This window comes from Myxocyprinus asiaticus, chromosome 9, assembly GCF_019703515.2.
Source record: "Myxocyprinus asiaticus isolate MX2 ecotype Aquarium Trade chromosome 9, UBuf_Myxa_2, whole genome shotgun sequence".
Taxonomy (NCBI): Eukaryota; Metazoa; Chordata; class Actinopteri; order Cypriniformes; family Catostomidae; genus Myxocyprinus; species Myxocyprinus asiaticus.
In genome coordinates this window covers 19,231,272-19,252,218 of record NC_059352.1, presented here as the reverse complement: position 1 = coordinate 19,252,218, position 20,947 = coordinate 19,231,272, and the positions used below count along the sequence as shown (strand labels likewise).

The following is a 20,947-nucleotide window of genomic DNA, read 5'->3' as shown; positions in this document are numbered from 1 at the left end:
ACCTGGCGAAATGAATCGCATAGACGAGTTGGACGGTTCTGGTCAGCCACCGCGACGGGTTGGAAAGCGCGTGCCACGCGTCCAAACTCCGGGCGAGGGGTACCAAGTGAATGATCACGTCGGACGTACCGGCAGGTGGGGCCTCGCGGCGTGGCGGAGCTCGAGGTGCCACGTCGAGGGGATTCGAGCCCCGTGGCCATGCTGTGTCCAGGGACATCGAAGCACTTACCTGGCTCCTGCCGCCCACAATAAGATTGGCCGAGGAGGGGGAGGAGGAGTCTAGTCCCCGTAGTCCACTGGACTTAATCCCATGTGGGCGTGTTTGTGCTGGGGTGCCATACCTGCAAAGATGGGACGGTGGATGGCAGTTGTGATGACGGCCGTGCACACTGAACATGTGACCCAGGGAACAAGAAAACCACTCTTTTGTTGAATTTTTGGGTACCGCAGCCTCTTGGACATGCGGCGAAATTAAATGAAAATGAAACAAAAGATTCTCCTCCTGGCCCTCCACCGGGGGATGGAGTGGTCTGCTCACCAGCTCCGGAGAAGCGGGTCTCCTTGCCCCTGGGTCGCCCGTCTCAGGGGCGCTTCGAAGCCTTCCTCGGGTTCTTGGCAGCCAGCTGTGTGACAGGTGGCGTCTGCTTCCTGTGCTGGGCTCCACGCTGGGGCCGGGCCACGGGGGTGGGCTGCGGCGGAGCCAGTGTTGTAGTTGCAGGAGGACGCCCTTGGCGACAAGCAGACGGGGTGTGGGGTCTTGAGCCACACCAGGGCAGGATATGCTGTATGGCCTCCGTCTGCTGCTTCACCGCCGAGAACTGCTGGGCAATGTCCTCGACGGTGTCACCGAACAGGCCAACCTGGGAGATGGGGGCATCAAGGAGCCATGCTTTGTCAGCCTCATGCATCTCAACCAAGTTGAGCCAAAGGTGGCACTCCTGGACCACCAGGGTGGACATCGCCTGCCCGAGAGACTGCGCCATGACCTTCGTCACCCGGAGAGCGAGGTCGGTCACCGAGCGCAGTTCCTGCATCAATCCCGAGTCAGAACTTCCCTCGTGCAGTTCTTTTAGTGCCTTGGCTTTGTGTACTTGCAGGAGAGCCATGGCGTGCAGGGCGGAGGCGGCTTGTCCAGCGGCACTGTAGGCTCTAGCCATCAGGGATGACGTAAACCTACAGGCCCTGGATGGGAGTTTCGGGCGCCCACGCCAGGTGGCGGTGCTCTGCGGACATAGGTGTATCACGAGCGCCTTATCCACCTAGGGGATCACCGAATACCCCTTGGTCGCTCCGCCATCGGGGGTAGCGAGAGCAGGGGAGCTGAAAGACCGGGACCGGGCAGTAAAAGGTGCCTCCCTCAATCTTGTCAGCTCCTCATGCACTTCCTGGAAGAAAGGAATGGGGGCGGGGCGTGACTGCGGGCGGCTCCCCGAGCCCAGGAACCAATCGTCGAGCCGTGAGGGTTCAGGGGAGAGCGGAGGGTTCCACTCTAGCCCAACGCTCGTGGCCACACAGGAAAGCATGTCCTTCATTTCCGTGTTGGTCTGGGACTGGGCGACCACTCCCGAAGGAGGAAGCCCAGTCGAAGCCTCTGCATCCGACTGGACGAGCCCGCTCCCCAATGCTGCGCTCGATAACTCATCTTCTTCCCGGGCTCTGAACGAGATGTCGAACTCGCACCGAGATGAGCAGGCGATCTCGTCCGAGCGCCCAACCGGAGCAAGCGAGCATGCTGGGGAATGGGTGGTCCGTGGGGGGATACCCGGCAGAAGTGGTCCCATTGAGGTCCCCAAATCACCCCCAGCTCTAACCGGCACGGCCTCATACCCGTAGGTAGAAGGACCGAGGCGGGCAGTCGCTGGGGTGGCTTGCTTTCTTACGAATGCAAGCCATGACCACAATGTTGCCATGGTCATGTTCTCGCAGTGAGGACAAGACCCATCCATAAACGATGTCTCCGCGTGGGTAGCGCCCAGACACGAAAGACAGCGATCGTGGCTGTCAGAAGCGGAGAGATATCGACCACAACCAGGAATAACACACAGACGGAAAGGCATCTTTAAAAAGACGTTCCGTGTGTGCTGCTCTTTTAGAAAGAAAATATACTCTTTTTTTTTTTTTTTTGAATATACTCTTTTAGTTGTTTCTGCTGAAGCACCCAGGGGCGTTCTCTGCACTCCATGGGTGCAAAGGGGGAGAAGCCGCTGAAATGCGCCGTAGAATCCAGCAGATGAGGTGAATGAACTTCGCGGATGAATTCAGCTTCAATGAATAGAACCGCTCGGCTCCGAAGAGAAAATCTGAATAAGTGGTTGCATACCAGCTCCTTTTATACCCGTATGTCCGGGGGAGTGGCATGCAAATTCCACTCGCCAATTCTTATTGGCCTTTTTTCAAAAAAGCAGAGGTGTTTGGGGCTCCCAAGAGTGACCCCTAGTGTCACTACATCGACACAATGTCGAGTGAGTGACAGATAGGGAACTGAGGTTATGTATGTAACCGAGATGTTTTAACTAAGAGGGGAACTGCTTACTGACTGAGCCACATATATATGGGAGTAAAGAGTTCGCTGCTTATACAGTGCATGGAAACAGCACTTTTCTCCCAATAAGCCGCTTTCTTGAAATAAGCCGCTTTCTGGTGTTCATGTAAACGTAGTCACTGAGCCATTTAAACAACCGCTTATCCAGAGGTTTGAAGCTACCATCAAAAACAAACACAAACTGAAAAGTCTTCATGACAAAATAAAAGCTCAATTCTACTTACGACAGAAATAGGCTAATACTGTATAGTCAAATTTTATATACACTAAAATGTGTATTTGCAATAAAAATAATTATAATAATATTTAAGCAAAATCTCACAAGCGAGAATGCTGCTGTACTGAGCAAAAGTTTTTTTAATCATTTATACTGTGAAGCTCTGTTGTTCAGCATTTTATTTGACAAAAAATAAGACCATTGTTGTGTTTTAGATAATGTGAGGATCTTTACAGAAGCACTTTATTTGATTAAAAAATACAATGGTATGTTGAAAAGCAGTTGTTATGTTTTCATTTTATTATAGTTAAATGAATTAATTTGAATAGACACTATTATGATGCTGAAGTTTAATTAAACTTCAAAACATAAAATTCAGAAAAACTCAAATTGAAAACACAAAATCTGGGGAAAAATAAAACATTTAATTTGGCCCTACTTGAAAAATAAATAAATAAATAAATAAAATAAACTTGAAGCAATGTTCCAATCTGAACTCATAGTAAAAACGTTACTCTATATACATTTTTGCAAAACTTGTTATATGTGTCTCCAGGTACAATTCCCTGCAGTTTCCAGGTGAAATTCACACTAGAGACGCTACAACAACTGTGTGTTTAATTTACATTCACTCAAATCATGAATTCAATGACTGATTATGTTTTTATAAACACTTATTTTTCTCTCTGTTACTCAGATCCTTCTAAGTTATGATATTGACACACTTACTCTGATGCATCTTTTGAAAAATTATACATTTTAACTCTTGTATTACAGACCCACCTAAAAATGTGCACTTATTCCAATATGATTAGATTGCACAGTAACTCACCTCATAGAGCATTGGACTTTGGACACGGAGGCCCGCAGTTCAAAACCAGACAAGAACTCAAGCCGACATGTGACACGATAGAGACATAAGCACATAAAATGAAATGGTTTCTTCTGCATTTTAAAACACTAACGGTAAAGGTTAGATGTTGGTTAAGGGTAAGGATGTCTGTTTTGTTAAACTCTCATTTCTCTTTTCGGACACTATAAGTTTAGGGTAAAGTTTTAGTTTAGGGAGCTAAGTATTATAAAAACCTCCATCTAAAATTCATCTTAAAAACCTTGTCTGGTTTCAACCTAATTTCGCTCGATTCTGGTGCACCCTGCTGGACATTTCACTTGAAAAGTGCAGCCAAATGTGTTAAGAAGCACGTAATTTCAGTTTTGATTAAACATTACAATGCTCATGTAAATTTCATGAGATCAGGCTGAATGTTCACTTAATTGAAAAGCACTTGAAGGAAACATGCATTTGTTTTAATTTATTATTTACATTGATATATAACTTTTTAAATAGGCTAATTGGTATCAAGAATTGTGAAATTTTACTGGTATTGGTACCGACTACTGAAATTTTGGTATCATGACAACCCTACATGTAAGCTTAATGCAAATTAAAACTGAAAAAAGGTATCAAGGAAACGTCTTGGGTTACTTGACTGTAACCCTTTTTTCCTTGAAAAAGCGGAACGAGATGCTGCGCTTGATTAAGCGCTTATGGGAACATCTTTAGAAGTGACCAACTGTGAATATGTGTGCAACACGTCAATGAAATTGACTAGAACCTTTATAGCCTCATCAGCCTTTATAGTGACATCATCAGAATGCGCCAGTACCAGGGGCAATAAATAGATGTGTCACAGGTGCATCATCAGGTATATTTGTCTGAAGAGCAGTCCTGGGACATCCTCAGTGCAGCAATGATGCGCAGCATCTCGTTTCGCTTTTTCAGGGAACAAGGGTTACAGTCAAGTAACCCGAGACGTTCCCTGTCAAAAGCTACACTTAATGCTGTGCTTGATTAAACACTTATGGGAATGAGAATACCCACGCCGCCGCACTGTGGGTGTCTGGACCCCTTACGGTTGTGTAGTGTGTGCTCACAAGAACGCGAAAGGTCTCAGACATGAGCTTATGATGTTGACTCAAGGACATGAGAGCCCGGAGTGGCATGAACATCCAAACTATAAAATCTTATGAATGTATGCGGAGGACCAGCCTGCCACATTACAAACATGCTGCAGAGGGGCACCCCCTGCCAAAGCTTTAGAAGAAGTGACCCCTCTGGTAGAATGAGCCCTGATGCCTACTGGCGATGCTTGACCATGCGCCTCATAGGCAAGGGCAATAGCATCCCTCATCCAATGTGACATTGTCTGTTTTGTGGCGGCCACCCCCGTTACGGCCCCCATGACAAACGAATAGTTTCCCTGACTTATGCCACCAGCTAGTACGGTGGACGTAGGCCTGCAGAGCATGGACTGGACACAGTCTGTGAAGTCTCTCCTGATCCGGCGTTGTGAACGGCGGAGGACAGGATTCCTCAAGAGTGACCGGATGTACGGTCGAGAAAGTAACCTCAGGCAGGTAGTCAGGATGAGGATGCAATATCGCTTTCGCCATTCCTGGGGCAAAGTCTAAGCAGGATGGCAAGACACACAGAGCCTGCAAATCCCCAATTCTTTTTAAAGAAGTGATAGCCATAAGAAAAACCATCTTTTGAGTCAGGAGCTTGTCAGACACCGACTCTAGAGGTTCAAAGGGGGTCTCAACCAGACCCTCAAGGACTATAGCTAAGTCCCATGAAGGGATCCTGGTTCTAACGGGAGGCCTCAGTCGCATGGCCCCACGGACGAAGCGAGCGAGCAAAGGATGTTTCCCCAGTGGCACCCCGTCAATCAAGGCATGGCAAGCTGACAGAGCAGCCACATAAACCCTGAGAGTGGCGGGGCATGTGCCTACTGATAATTTATCCTGCAGGAAGTCCAGAATTGAAGCAATCTGGCAATTAACTGGATCTGCATTATGTGCAGTGCACCACCTTTCAAAGACACCCCATTTATTGGCATAACTTTTTCTAGTGGAAGGAGCCCTAGCACTCAGAATGGTCTCAAAAACTTCAGGTGAAAACCCAGTGTCCCTCAGTTGGTACCCTTCAGGGGCCAAACATGAAGGTTCCATAGCTCGGGCCGGGGATGAAATATTGTCCATTGCGCTTGAGACAGAAGGTCCCTCCTTTCCGGTATCGCCCAAGGCGAGCTGTCAAGGAGAGATATCATCTCCGAGAACCATACTCTGTTCGGCCAACGTGGCGCTATCAGTAAGAGGCAAGATCCTTGTTGACGAACTCTGGCTAGAACTCCCGGGAGCAGAGAAACTGGAGGAAATGCATACAGGTGCATTTTGGGCCGTGTATGCACCATCGTGTGCATCAACTCAGAGAGAAGTAGAGGGGACATTGCACTGTCTGTTGGGAGGTGAAGAGGTCCACCTCTGCTTCTTAAAATCTTAACCAGATTTGTTTCACTACCTCGGGGTGGAGTTTCCATTCTCACATCGGAACTTTCTGTCTGGATAGTAAATCCGCTCCCACATTCAGGCATCCAGGGATATATACTGCTTTGGTGATAGGAGCTTGCCCTGGGCCCAAAGAAAAATCTGCCATGCTAGTCTGTTTAGCTGGCGCGACCGCAGACCTCCTTGGTGATTTATGTAAGAGACTGCCGCTGTGTTGTCCACCCGCACCAGGACATCGCAGCCTCTCAGATGCTGGAGGAAGTACTTCAAGGCCAGAAATACAGCCATCAACTCGAGACAGTTGATGTGCCAATCGAGCTGATGACCCTCCCATTCCCCTTGAGCTGGACGACCACTTAAGACCGCTCCCCAGCCCAACAGGGAGGCATCTGTCCTTAGCAATCTGCGATGGCAAGACACACCTAGAGTGGGACCTAAGGCGAGGAACTGGGGTCTGAGCCACATAGAGAGGGTACGTAGCACGTGGCATGTAACCCTTATCTGCCTTCGATGAAATCCCCTGGCTTTGAGCCACAACTGAAACGGTCTCATATGCAAAAGGCCCATAGGTGCCATGAGACCTAACATTCGTTGATTCTGAAGAACAGTACGATCTTTGCTCAGGGTATTCTGAATGGTCTCGATTCGAGCGGGAGACAGCTGTGCCCACATCGTGATCGAATTCCATACGATCCCTAAATATGTTGTTCTCTGGGCAGGAGAAAGAACGCTTTTCTCGTCGTTGAGTCTCAACCCCAGAGAAACTAGATGAGCTAAGACGACATTTCTGTGCTGTAATGCCAGTTCTTGCGATTGTGCTAGTATCAGCCAGTCGTCTATGTAATTCAAAATGCGGATGCCCTGAAGTCGCAATGGAGCTTGTGCTGCATCCATGCACTTTGTATATGTGCGAGGTGATGAGGCTAGGCCAAATGGAAGAACCCGATATTGGTAAACTTCGCCCCCGAAAGCAAACCTCAGGAACTTCCTGTGTTGTGGCAGTATTTCTATATGAAAGTATGCATCCATGAGATCGATCGTGACTAACCAATTGCAATGTTGAATTTGTGACACAATCGTCTTGACAGTTAGCATCTTGAACTTGAGCGCCTTGACTGAGCGGCTCAAGCCTCGAAGACCTAAAATCGGACGGAATCCCCCATCCTTCTTGGGAACCAGGAAGTATCTGCTGTAGTAACCTGACTCTCTCTCTGGAAGGGGAACATGTTCTATAGCCCCCTTGACCAGAAGAGATTGCAGCTCTTGTGACAGTAAATGTGCTTGTTTCGGTAGTGGGGACCACGCCGTTGAAACGCGGAGGACGCCGAACAAATTTAATTCTGTAGCCCTTTTCTACTGTCTTTAGGACCCACATAGAAATACCTGGCAGTAGCTTCCACACTGCCAGGTTCTCTGAAATGGATACCAACTTTGATACTTCCCGTTGAGGGGATGTTGGGTGTTCCGTGTCCTGGGCGACAACAGGAAGCATCGGAACACTCAACATTTCGCTGGAAACCACTGCCCCCCGAAACACCAGAGGCGGTGGGGATGGAGAGGTTTCGTGGGGGTGTCGGGAAGGAGTGGGTAGATGTTTTGTGCACCCCGTCCCGAGGGGGCTACCCCCACAATGCTGAGCGCAAGACCGCCAGGACTTCTTCTTTTTGGAAATAATGGTCCTGAGGTCTTGCTTTGGAGGCTGCTGAGGGCGACGAGCCAGTCCCCAATCTTTACAAGGGGGAGCGCGACTCGCCATACTTTGTTTTTGAGCCTCCCTTCTAGAAGAACCGGGGCGAGGCTGGGTGGCTGGTAGCCCCTCCCCCTGAATGCGGCGAGGAAGGAGTTTCATAAAGACTTCCTCGTGTTTTTTCACCTCCTGAAACCTGGTGACGACTGTATTCACCGAATCGCCAAAAAGGCTGGAAGGTGAGACTGGGGCATCAAGTAGGAATACGTGAGGTTTAGCCACAGATGCCTCTCCGTGCTGACCAAAGTAGCCATTGAACCGCCGATAGCACGAGCCGTCTGCTTGGTTGCATGAAGAGATAAATTTGTGGCTCGACGAAGTTCTGAGAATGCTTCCTTGTCGATTATACTACCCGCACTCAGGTCCTTCAACAGATCAGCCTGGTATGCCTGTAACACCGCCATGGTGTGTAGAGCAGCACCAGCCTGACCTGCTGCTTGATAAGTTTTCCCCACAAGCATTGAGGCGGTTCTACACGGCTTTGTGGGGAGAGTTGGTCTTTTTAATGATGATGTCGAACCAGGCGAGAGATAGCCCACGAATTTCTCTTCTACCTGTGGCATCATCGTATACCTCCGTGCCTTAGCACCCACGATAGACGAATATGTCAACGTTGAAGGCACAAAGATATGGGAAGTATAAGGTTTCCCCCATGAACGAGTTAACTCGTCATGGAGATCTTCAAAGAAGGGGAGAGACTGATTTTGTGTTCCCTTCCCCTGGCCACCAGACAGAAATCTGTCTTCTAGTTTCAATCGTTTGGGGGTCTCTTGTTCACGAGTAATTCCTCAATCGCTTTGTCATCAGGTGAGGAACGTTCAGAGGTAGGCAACTCAAAGTCGGCAGACCCAAGAGATTCATCGTCCCCCTCATGAACCGAAGAGGCGCTGGGGCGCGCTGCGAGATCACGCGAGGGACAAACTGGATCTGGAGAGAGAGCGAGGGATGGACCCGTCTCTCGCTCCTCAGCCAGATCCCTATGCCAGCCCCACAATGGAATGGTGGGTGCTGGCTCTTGGAAGTAAGTGAGACGAGCGTGCAGCGTCTTCATTGTGAACAGCTCACAATGCTCACACTCGCCTCGCTTCAACGCAAGAGCAGCGTGCTTTTCCCCCAAACAAACAAAACAAAACTGGTGTGTGTCCGATTCAGCAATAGGACGTAAGCATAGAAACACACACCGTTTGCTTTGTTGATCGCTAATTTTTTATTTCTTTTGTCTTTTCCACACTTGAATGACAGAGAAAGAGAAAGTTTTCTGCACACTGCCTGACAAATCCAACACAGAGTGGTCTGAAGACAAAAGACCTGATGATGCACCTGTGGCACATCTATTTATAGACCCTGGTACTGGCGCATTCTGATGATGTCACCAACAGAGGCTATAAAGGTTTTAGTCAATTTCATTGACGTGTTGCACACATATTCACAGCTGGTCACTTCTAAAGACATTCCCTTTAGCGCTTAATCAAGTGCAGCATAAACTGTAGCTTTTGACAGGGAAGTGGTATGGGGGGTAGTAACCATCAGAGCACATTAACCATGAGTATTTCTGTAACTGCTGATCTCCTGGGATATTCACACACAACAGTCTCTAGAGTTAACTCAGAATGGTGCCAAAAACAAAAAATATCACACGTGCATTTTTACATATCGCAATATACAAGATATAGCAAAATACCTATCGATTGACACTTTATATCGCCGCCACAATATATATTTTCATATCGCCCAGCTCTACAACTGACTGTAAAGAACAGAAAGGATAGTAAAAGTGTTCAATGAAAATTAATTGCGTGGATCTCATCTTTGGACCTACATTGTATGAAACGAGTCTAACCAAACTTTTATTCTCTTAATTGAAATCCAATAGACGTGTTACACTGGTCTGTAGGGCTATATGCGGTGAAACGAAGAATGTTGTGAAAACAGTCCATGGAGTTAGGGTTAGGGTTCTCAATTCAATTCTGAATGGCCCACAACTCTGACAGGTACCGGATATACTGTAAGTTAATTTATTGAATATCTTATCTTATTGAGGAACTTTTATTCATTTCTCCCATAAACATAAAATTTTCTTGTACACACACACACACACACACACACACACACAAGACCCACAAAAGTCTGACAGTTCAAAGACTAGTGCATCCTAGGAGGTGCAGGTAGTCAGCCTTACACCTTTTTCCACCTGCTTCTTCCAGGCAGCACAAAGGAAATATAACACATGGAGGTCCATACTCTTTCCCTCAGAGTAGCTTACACTCCAGTGGGAACCACTTAGGTCTTTGTGAGGAGGTATCATGAGTTGTGTCCGACTAGATCTATGCAGTGCGCTAAGACCAGCTGTCCTGCTGTTTCAGAGGTCAGGACTGGAGATGAAATCTTTTGTGTCAATAATCCTCAAATGTAGAGCAGTCTGCCTGATGATCAGCCAAAATCATTGTCCATCTACACTGTAAAGGAAAACCAAAAGATGTCCCATTTTAGTTTATATATATTTAATAATTTTAACAAATGGGGCCCTATTTTAAGACTGCTACATCTTGAGCACATTGCTAGCGATACGTATTTGGTAGGCGATAGAGGGTTGGTGAAATAGCTCGCGCGAAGCCAACAGCCACTTGCGCAATGCGCTGACACGAAAATTGCACTTAGAATTTGTGCTCTTACAAAAACTGGATAAGACGCAGCACAATATCGCAGTATGTAGCCCTTAAAAATAGATCCCATGTTCTGCTCAGATTGACCGTATGGCCTTTTTGTTTGAGGTCTCAGAGACTGTTACATTACAGATGAGTAACATATGGTTGTCTCTGCATTTTAAGAAGGGTTAGGAGAAAGTATTTTAACAGCAAAAAAATTACACACATCAGCTTTAATCAAAACCCAGTAGGCAGATATTATTGAAGACTTAACCAGGCTGTTGAATCACAAAGTAGACATGCACTTTTCAGTACTGTGACTGTTATCCAATGTAGTAAAGTTGTTTATGGGGGTTAATTTGACCTCAGCAAAACACATATAAAAAACACATTTCTTTCCTTGCATGAATTTCAATATATTTTTGATTATAAATGTAATACCAAATAATGTTTAATTTGTGTTTTTAAATGTATTCTTTAGTATTCTTCACACATAACTGTCAATATTGTTTAACTGTGTAGTTTTTGTAGCATTTTTGTCTATTGTTTTGCATTGACAGTGACACAGTCAGCAGTTTCTTTGTTCCCCTGAAAAAATATTAATAATTTTTTGGTTAGATTGATTAGATTTTTAATGTAACAAGCAGCCATGATAATAATAATAATGATAAAATAATAATAAAAGGCTAATGATTCAGCCTGTGGACTAGGTTGTATATTTAAAAATGTTATTTCCTGGATGAATTATAACATATTAGAAGTGATACTAATATACCGTATATTGGATTTAGAATATTGTATTCAACGTGCAGTCTGGCATAAATAAATGTTTTTAATTTAGGATGTTGTATTTTAGAAGCCAAGATAAATTTTAATAAGATGTGCTTTAAATCACATATCATTCTCCAGTGTGGTTTTCATAATGCTAAAATTATCTTACCGACTTTATTTGATCAAAAAAGCCCAAATGATAAAAAATATAATCCTGCTTTGTAACATCAAATACATTGTTTTTTTTAAAGAGATAGCTCACCCAAAAAATAAAATACAGTCATGATTTACTCACCCTTATCTTGTTCAAAACTTGTCTTTGTTCCGTGGAACAATAAAGGAGATGTTTGGCAGAATGTTCAGTCCCAGTCACCATTTACTATCATTGTACTGATAAAAGATGCCATGAAAGTGAATGGTGACTGAGGCTAACATTATGCCTAACATCTCCTTTTGTGTTTCACAGAAGAATGAAAGTCATACGGATTTTGAACAAATACGAGTAAGAAATTATGACAGAATTTTAACTTTTGGGTGAACTATCCCTTTAAGTGGCATGAGAACATGATCCAGCCAACTGTGAGGAAGTGAGGTGCAACCTGAAAGTTACTGACAGAAATGTTGACTCTCAGTTCACCTAACCTCAGGAGTATCCTGTGAGAATGAACTCTCACATCATTGTTGACACATAACAAATAAATGTTTGACTAACATCAGACTGAAGTTCCCTACCATGTTTTTGCTGTCTGTCAGTTTTATTTAATTTAGCTTCTTTGTTTCAAAGTCTTTTATTTTGAAAGCAGAATTGCCAGAGATTGTGCACACAAGTCACTTTAAAGACACTTTAAGATCAAGAAAAGAAAAAACAAAACAAAACAGGATGACCTTGGAACTAAATCAAAATAGAGCCTGAGTGGTGAAAGTCTTTGTATTTCTTTGTTTTGACAGTATTCTTTTTTTATTTTTTTTTTTAGCATAGACAAAATGGATTGATGTAGTTTTTAGGACCCCTGATTCACAGGTTGTATTTTTTAAACAATGTCAGCACCTGACATGAATTAATATTACCATAAAATGTAGATAAAACTGATGTTTTTCGTTTTTCTACAAAAGATCTTTGTCTTTTCCTCTTGTACAGTGTTTCCCAAATTGTCTTCTGTACCCCACAAGCTAGCAGTAAGGGTCAAGTACCCCTTCACTGACATTAAATCAGAGATGTGTTCCTTTAGAAGAGGTGTTCACCCAAACATTTAAATACCATCATGATTTTCTCACCCCCTTGTCATTCCAAACTCATATGACTTTATTTCACAGGCAAAACACAAATAGTGACTTGCTTTAAAGCTTAAAAAAGACCCATGCGTCATTTTCAAAGTCTTCTGAATGCATACGATAGGTTGTGTTGAGAAATTTAAGTCACCTACCTCAACTAGAGTTAGTCCAATTAAAATTACATCCATTATCTTTGGCTTTGGTGGTTTTTGAGTGAAATGTTATATATTTCATTGCTTTTTCCCGAGGTTTGCCCTGGTTGTAATTGTCTGCTTTCTTTGGTTTCAGATGCTACCTGTTGGATGGAATCTCAAAAGGAGCATGGTTGAACCGTTCCAGTATCATTTATGCAGGGAATGACAAGTGGTCAGGAGATCCTCGGGTGTCCATCGTATCAAATGTGGGGGACAAACATGAATACAGCTTACAGATACAGAAAGTGGATGTAACAGACGAGGGCTTGTATACCTGCTCGATACAGAGTGAACGTAATCCACGCCCAAAGCTCATTCAGTTAATTGTAAAAGGTAAGTGTTTTATCAGCTTTCACAACAATAACAGTTGACCAATATGTTTAAAGCAGTGGTTCTCAACTGGTTTTCCTTCTGGACCCAGGTTTTACAGACATGTCCTTAAAATCTGCATAGGTCAAACAATATGCAAAGCTAGATTCTTTTTTTTTTTGTTTTTTTTCTGAGGAAAATGTAAGTGGTGCTTGCCAATGCAAAACTTGCCACCTTGATGTTAGCATGATGTGGGTGATAGCCAGGGTGGTATGCTGCTGCGTAGGTATTCTGAGTGGTTTTTAGATCATTCCTATGCAGTTGTTGGGTTGGTATTAGGTTGTTACCTGGTGGTTGCTTACTGGCACAAGTAAAAAGAGCACAACCCTTAAGTCTCTATAATATTCTGATCCATAGAAATGGCTCGGTCTCCTCCTTTGATATACGTCTTTTGCAGGGGTCTCACTCAAACACAAATTACCTGGGGGCCTCTAGTCAGGAGATGTTCTTTATTGAAGGCCAGTTGAACAGTTCATATATATATATATATATACAAAACTCATTTCAAACATTTAAGCATACACCTTCAGATCAATAGGTTTTTAAGATCATGAGAAACATTTCAGGCAAGTGACCCCAAACTTTTGAACGGTAGTGTGTGTGTGAGTGTGTGTGTGTATATATATATATATATATATACACAATTATCAGCCACAACATTTAAACCACCTGCCTAATATTGTGTAGGTCCCCCTCGTGCTGCCAAAACAGCGCCAACCTGCATCTCAGAATAACATTCTGAGGTTATCTGAGTTAGACTTCGAACCAGTCTGGCTCTCTGTTGACCTCTCTCATCAACAAGGCGTTTTCGTCCACAGAACTGCCACTTGTTTTTTGCACCATTCTGAGTAAATTGTAGAGACTGTTTTGTGTGAAAATCCCAGGAGATCAGCAGTTACAGAAATACTCAAACCAGCCCATCTGACACCAACAATCATGCCACGGTTGAAATCACTGAGATCACATTTTTTCCCCATTCTGATGGTTGATGTGAACATTAACTGAAGCTTCTGACCTGTATCTGCATGATTTTTTCCACTGCACTGCTGCCACATGATTGGCTGATTAGATAATCACATGGATGATTGTTGGTGCCAGATGGGCTGGTATGAGTATTTCTGTAACTCTGATCTCCTGGGATTTTCACACACAATAGTCTCTAGAATTGACTCCAAATGGTGCCAAGAATGAAAAACATCTAATGAGCTGCAGTTCTGTGGATGAAAATGCCTTGTTGATGCGAGAGGTCAACAGAGAATGGCCAGACTGGTTCGAACTGACAAAGTCTACAGTAACTCAGATAACCGCTCTGTACAATTGTGGTAAGAAGAATAGCATATCAGAATGCTATTCTGAGATGCAGGTGGGCGCTGTTTTGGCGGCACGAGGGGGACCTACACAATACTAGGCAGATGGTTTTAATGCTGTGGCTGATTGGTGTATATACAGTGTTGGGGTAACTAGATGAAAGTAACGTGTGTTACGTAATCAGATTACTTTTTCAAGTAACAAGTAATTTTAGACCATAACATCTTAGTTATTTTTTCTAAATAAATAAAGCATTGCTTTTGTACACCTCTCCTTTCCCCATATTGTGAAAAATCAGGAGTAAAAATGTTCAAATTTTGAGGAGGGGCATGATGGGCATTGTAGTTCTAGAGAGTGGGAGGCTTACTAGAGATGTTCAGTGAAGTTGTAGTATGTGTGTGCATGATAGGCATTGTAGTGTGTGCCTGATGGGTATTGTAGTTCTAGAGAGTATGAGCCATGCTTGTCAGTGATGGGCAGAGCACAAGTCTTCTTTTAACCCAGATCACATTTAAAAAAAACAGCTCTCCTTTGGCTGACGTATTTTGTGCTTGTCAGATAATAGTATTTATAGTATGAGAATTGAGACGAAGGGTTTGTTTCTCCCCTCAAATTGCCGGACGTGTTCTTTTTCATGGTGTTTTCTGACTTTTTTGCCATTGACATGCAAGTGTCAGCTTCACAAATATCTGATGGACTGAGTTGTAAAATTTCCACCATAGTCTATTTTTATCTACCATATTAGTTTAAATTTCCATGATACACAGTATATTTGATGTTGTCTGATACAGTCAATAATTTCAGAAAAAGCTTCGCAGATCATGATGGAAGCAATCTAGCTTTAGTAAGTGTGTATAAGCCATTTGGAATATATTAAGCTATTGTTTAATAATCCTTTAAGAGAACTACTAGGAACATATAAGGCCAATACAAAAGGCAGAAAAAAAAGTTTGAGGATAAACTATTAACACTCACACTGGCCTTATGAAACTATCCCCGTGGGCCTGGTGGTTTGAGACCCCTGGTCTATGGGATTTTTTTTCCACCTGATTTATTGTCTTCCAGCCAAAAATCATAAGTCCACTTACTTACAGAAGTAATAGCTAACCTCTTACTCAACAAGCTCGACAAAAGATATAATAAATGTTGTTCATTAATACTGTTAAGAAATTCACATATCAACAGCTTCTCTGTCTGAAACAATAGGATATAACCTTTTTGTCTTTGGTTAACAGTAGTGTTCACTATTTATAAAGAATTAGGCTTTGTAGGGCTATTATCTCATCATATTTTACAGCGTTTTCTGTTTTTTAAGAACTAGTTAAGTTAAATATACATATCTAATTATTTGGGGGTGGGGAAGGGTGCCCTTATTCACTTACTTGCACCCGAGTCCACACTTGGGTTGTGCTGGCCTTGAAAGTATTAATTGCATGAACAGTTTCTCCTCTTTGTTGAAAATGCATGGATATGGATATGATTTCATAATAATAGTGATGGTATAAATTAATATTGATTTAATCTAGTTTTACATCCATATTCATTACGCAGAATTTTGACTTCAAAGAAACCCAACCACACTGTCAGTTTAGAATCTGGAAGGCACTGCTTGCAATTTTACATGTCTGCTTATAGCTTAAAGCAGCCTTTCATATGGGCATATGTCTGCAGTCATGCTGAAAAGATGGATTAATGTGTTACTACTATGACATTTTTAAACATTAAGTCATATGCTCTGAAACATCAAGCATTGTTAGAAAACTTTTTAATGGTTAATTATGAAAATATTGACTCTAGCTCTGCCTGTGTGTCCCCCTTTAAGGAATTAGCATTGAAGATTTGAAAAGTTAACCTGTGTTAATGAGCCTATAGATATACAGTAGGCTATATATAGCAGGTAGTGCACTTAAACCCTTGCGTGTTAACCAAAAATAAAAAGTAATTATTTACTCACTGTCATGGTGTTTTTAAAGTCATATGCAGTTATTTTTTCCCTGGAACACATCAGAAATTTGGAAGAATCTTATGCTGTTCTTTTCCATACGACAGCTTCAAAAATAAAAAAACAGAACAACATTAAAGTAGTAAATATGACTCCTGCGCCATATTCCAAGTCTTCTGAAGCCATAAAATACCTTTCTGTGAGGGCCAGACTGAAATTAAAGTTATTATTCACAGCCTAGCTGTTTGAAAGGAAGAACTCCTCCGGTGTGTGTGCGCTTCTCCAGCGCTGTCTGTGCGCTGTCACATGTCTGTTGTGTGTGTGCTTCACTAGAATGTTGAGCGCTGTCTCTACCCCGGACAAACAGTCACTGAGCGCTGTGTTGGAACTTGTTGCTGTGATGATTCAGACTGCAAGGAACCACCGAAAATCATTACATAATCACACATTTTTAAATAAGGCCCCTCTTTGACATGTTTGTGTATAGTTGTCACTGAATTTTGAATTTAGAAGACATGTCACGCATGATCATTATCGATCATTGTTTTCATGATCGATCATTGCATTTGAATACTCTTGCCCATCCCTACTTTTATGTTTTTTGTCCTTTATGGAGCCTGACAGCCATGTTCACTATGAACTTTTATTGTATTAAAAGAGCTAAATATTAAATATTATTTATAATTGATCCTTATGTGGAAACAATAGCATCAAACTGGTTTGGAACAACATTGGGGTGAGTAGATAATGAAAAAATAAATTTTTTTATGTGAAATCCTTCTTTTTCATACAGGTTTGGATTTGGAATAAAATGTTTGGGTGAACCCTCTCTTGAACTATTAGCACAAACACACTGCCTCTAATTAAGCAAGCACTTTGAGATACACCAAACTAATAGGAACCAATCACACCTCAAGGTGTGTAGTTTTACAAGTCATAATCTATAAAATTATCACCAAGTCATCACTTCAGTGTGTAATTAAAATCAACAAAATGAATGTCTTCCTTTTTCATCCTTGTAGCTGAAGGCTGTTCCGTGATTATGATGGATTTTTAGTCTTTAATAGAATCCATTACTTGCATGTATCTTCTCATGATCTGGGATAATTGATAAGCACTAATAAGAAAATATACAAGCACAGTCATGGTAATGACAACAACTAAAGAGAGAGCACAAAAAAGACAAGAAGCAGATGAAAAACAGCTTTGTAATAAGAATTGGTGGTAAACTAAATCTCATGTAGAATTCTATAAAAAATAAAACGAATAGATTGATTCTCACAATGGCAAAATATCTTGGTTACTGGTGTAAGCCCCAATCACCTTTGCTTTATACAGAAAAGGCCAATGAAAACTGGCAAGTGGAATTTGCATGCCACTTTCCGCCCCGGACATATGGGTATAAAAGGAGATGGCATGCACCACTCATTCAGAGTTGTGCTGAGGAGCCGAGAGAGAGTCCCGGCCATGTCAGCGGTCGGTTCAGCACCACGGCAGGAGGGACACAATGTATCGTTCCCTCCATCAGGGAACAGAGTTTACACCAGTAAACAAGACTTTCCCTATCTGTCACTAACTCGACGTTGTGTCGATGTAGTGACACTAGGGGTTCCTATACGAAATGCCGCAGGCGCTGATACGGAGGAGCGGACATGGGCAGGCTGCTGCGTGCCTCACAGCAAGCACTCAACCATGTCGTGACCTTCCAGCGAGTTAGGTAAGGCATCTCCCGGGTCTCAGTAAGGGTAGGAGGAGGCAATTACCCAAGGAAGCTACAGGTGGTGGCCTTTCCTGATTTTTGTATTAAGTAAATTCCTGCCAAGCATCTGCTAGAATAGCGCTGGGGAAGTGGTCTTCCCTCTCCAGAAGGGAGAGCACTATGGAGACCACATCCTATCGGTGGGAGTTTAACATGTGGAGAATACCTCACATGGACTTACCAGCAGGGAAGTTCACATATGGAATGATGCCTCTGGGGAGGACCTTATCTATGGAGAGGGTACACAGCAACAGTGGCCGAGGCAGAGCAGAGCTCTGACGAGGGGAAACACAGGGTTCACCTGAGGGGAAACCGAACAGTGGAAACGCATCATACGGGATTACCGAGGGGGGAATCACCATGTATGGAGCACTGATCCCAAGTACATGGGCTCACCTGAAAAGGGGCATACCACGAGTACTGGGCCTGGCAGCGTCACTCCTCCGCCGAGTTCGCCACCGAATAGTGCTTAAGGAATTAAAGAGGTGTCCAGTGTTCACCAGTTATGGGGAACTGTTGTAGACAAGATAGCGCACATTATCACCTCAAAAGGGGATAGGTGCAATGCAAGCAATACACCTGACCAGCCGCCCGGCCTACCTGTTGTTACCCCGTAACACTTGGGTCGAAACCGGTTCTATGCGCAGGTTTTAGAACCTCGCAAAGGTATTGGGTGTAGCCAAACCCGCTGCTCTGCATATGTCTGCTAGAGAGGCACCCCTCGCCAGTGCCCAGGAGGACGCAGCACCTCTGGTGGAGTGCACCCTGACTCCCAAAGGGCACAGCAGTTCTTGTGATTGGTAAGCCAGAGAAATGGCATCCACAATCCAATGGGACAACCTCTGTTTGGAGACAGCTTTCCCCTTCTGCTGCCCTCCAGAACAGACAAAGAGCTGCTCCGAGCATCTAAAGCTCTGCGTGCGGTCCAGATAGATGCGCAGGTCACGAACTGGACACAGCAACGACAAGGCCGGGTCTTCCTCCTCTGAAGGGAGCACTTGCAGGTTCATCACCTGATCCCGGAATGGAGTGGTGGGAACTTTGGGCACGTAACCGGGCCGGGGTCTCAAGATCACGTGAGTGTGTGCTGGCCCGAACTCCAGGCATTCGCTGGTGACAGAGAGCGCCTGCAGGTCCCCCACCCTCTTGATAGAAGTGAGCGCCACCAGGAGGGCCATCTTCAGGGACAAAGTGCTGAGCTCGGCCTGCTCCAGGGGTTTAAAGGGGGCTCTCTGTATGGCAGGTAGGACCACAGAGAGATCCCAAGAGGGAATCAGGCGCGGTCTAGGGGGATTCAATCTCCTCGTGCCTTTGAGGAACCTGGTGATCAGTTCGTGCTGTCGAGAGGGTCTCCCATCCAGTGTATCGTGATATGCTGCAATAGCAGCAGAGATTTCAACGTCTGCTGACTCCAAAGGAGGAGGCGGTGGGCGAGTTGTGACATGCAACTTGAGTGTACCCCGCCCTGGTGGTTTATGTACGCCACAGTCGCTGTGTTGTCTGTCCAGATCAAAATGTGCTTTCCCTGAATCAATGGCCAAAGCCTCCGCAGGGCCAGTGTTACTGCCAACAACTCTAGGCAGTTGATGTGCCATTGCAGGCGGGGCCCTGTCCAGAGCCCCGATACTGCCTGCCCATTGCACAAGGTGCCCCAGCCCGAATTCAAGGCATCTGTCGTGACCACGACGTGCTTCGAGACCTGCTCTAAGGGAACCCCTGCCAATAGAAATGCCATGTCTAACCACAGACTGAAAGTTTGACATCACTGAGGCGTGATAGTCATGCACTGGGTGCCGTGGTGCCATGCCCACCTCGGGACTCGAGTCTGTAGCCAGTGCTGGAGCGGTCTCATATGCATCAACCCGAGGGGGAGTACTGCCGGCGAGGATGCCATATGCCCCAGGAGCCTCTGAAATTGTTTCACCAGGACCGCTACCTTCTGCGTGAAGGTTTTCAGGTAGGCCAGCACCGACTGTGCACACTCGTTCGTAAGGTGTGACATCAGGGTGACCGAGTCCAACTCCATACTAAGAAAAGAGATGCTCTGCGCCAGGGAGAGCTTGCTCTTTACCCAGTTGACCTGAAGCCCCAGTTGGTCGAGGTGCCGAAGCACAAGGTCCCTGTGCGCACACAATAAATCTCGTAAGTGAGCTAGGATCAGCCAGTCATCGAGATAATTGAGAATGCGAATTCCCTTCTCCCTCAGCAGGGCAAGGGCAGCCTCTGCGACTTTGGTAAAGATGCAAGGGGACAGGGACAGACTGAAAGGGAGGACCTTGTACTGGTATGCTCATCCCTCGAAGGCAAACTGAAGAAAGGGTCTGTGTCGGGGAAGGATCGATACGTGAAAGTACGCGGAATTCATCAGGAGCATCGTCCAGGGGAGGCGTGCTGCTCCGCGAGCCCGCAATAGTGACCGGTGGCTGGGGTGGGCGAGCGGCCCCAAGAACCACCATACTTACCTGTTTGCCGGCTTTCTTTTGATGGAAAACAAGGGAGTGCGAAATAATCACGTCCTGCTCCTTGACCAGAAAGACTTTTAGCGCCTGGTTGTCACGGGTGCGAGGGCCAGAGGGGCTGAGCATTGGAAAATGACTCAGCATCCACCTCATCCTGAGCTCTACCGCCCAAGAGCAGGAGCTCAGAAGATTCGTCCACTTCCGAAAGCAGAAGCCCACCCTCCAATGCTGCAACCGATAACTCATCCTCGTCATGAGCCCCGAACGAGATATTAAATCTGCCCTGAGGCAGACCGCCTACCTCGCTCGTGAACTCTACCAGGCAGAACGAGCATGCTGGGAGGTCCACGGGGATTGAGCTGGCTGAAATGCTC

General features: G+C 44.8%; 1 protein-coding gene across 4 annotated transcripts in view; it reads left to right on the top strand.

Moving 5' to 3' along the window:
- The window catches only part of negr1 (neuronal growth regulator 1), a 308,138-nt gene that overhangs the window by 77,108 nt on the left and 210,083 nt on the right, over positions 1–20,947 (top strand). For all 4 annotated transcript variants that reach the window (XM_051705954.1, XM_051705953.1, XM_051705952.1 and 1 more), the window contains exon 2: positions 12,831–13,069. In XM_051705954.1, coding sequence (XP_051561914.1) covers positions 12,831–13,069 — 239 coding nt within the window. The remainder of the gene's footprint in view (positions 1–12,830; positions 13,070–20,947) is intronic.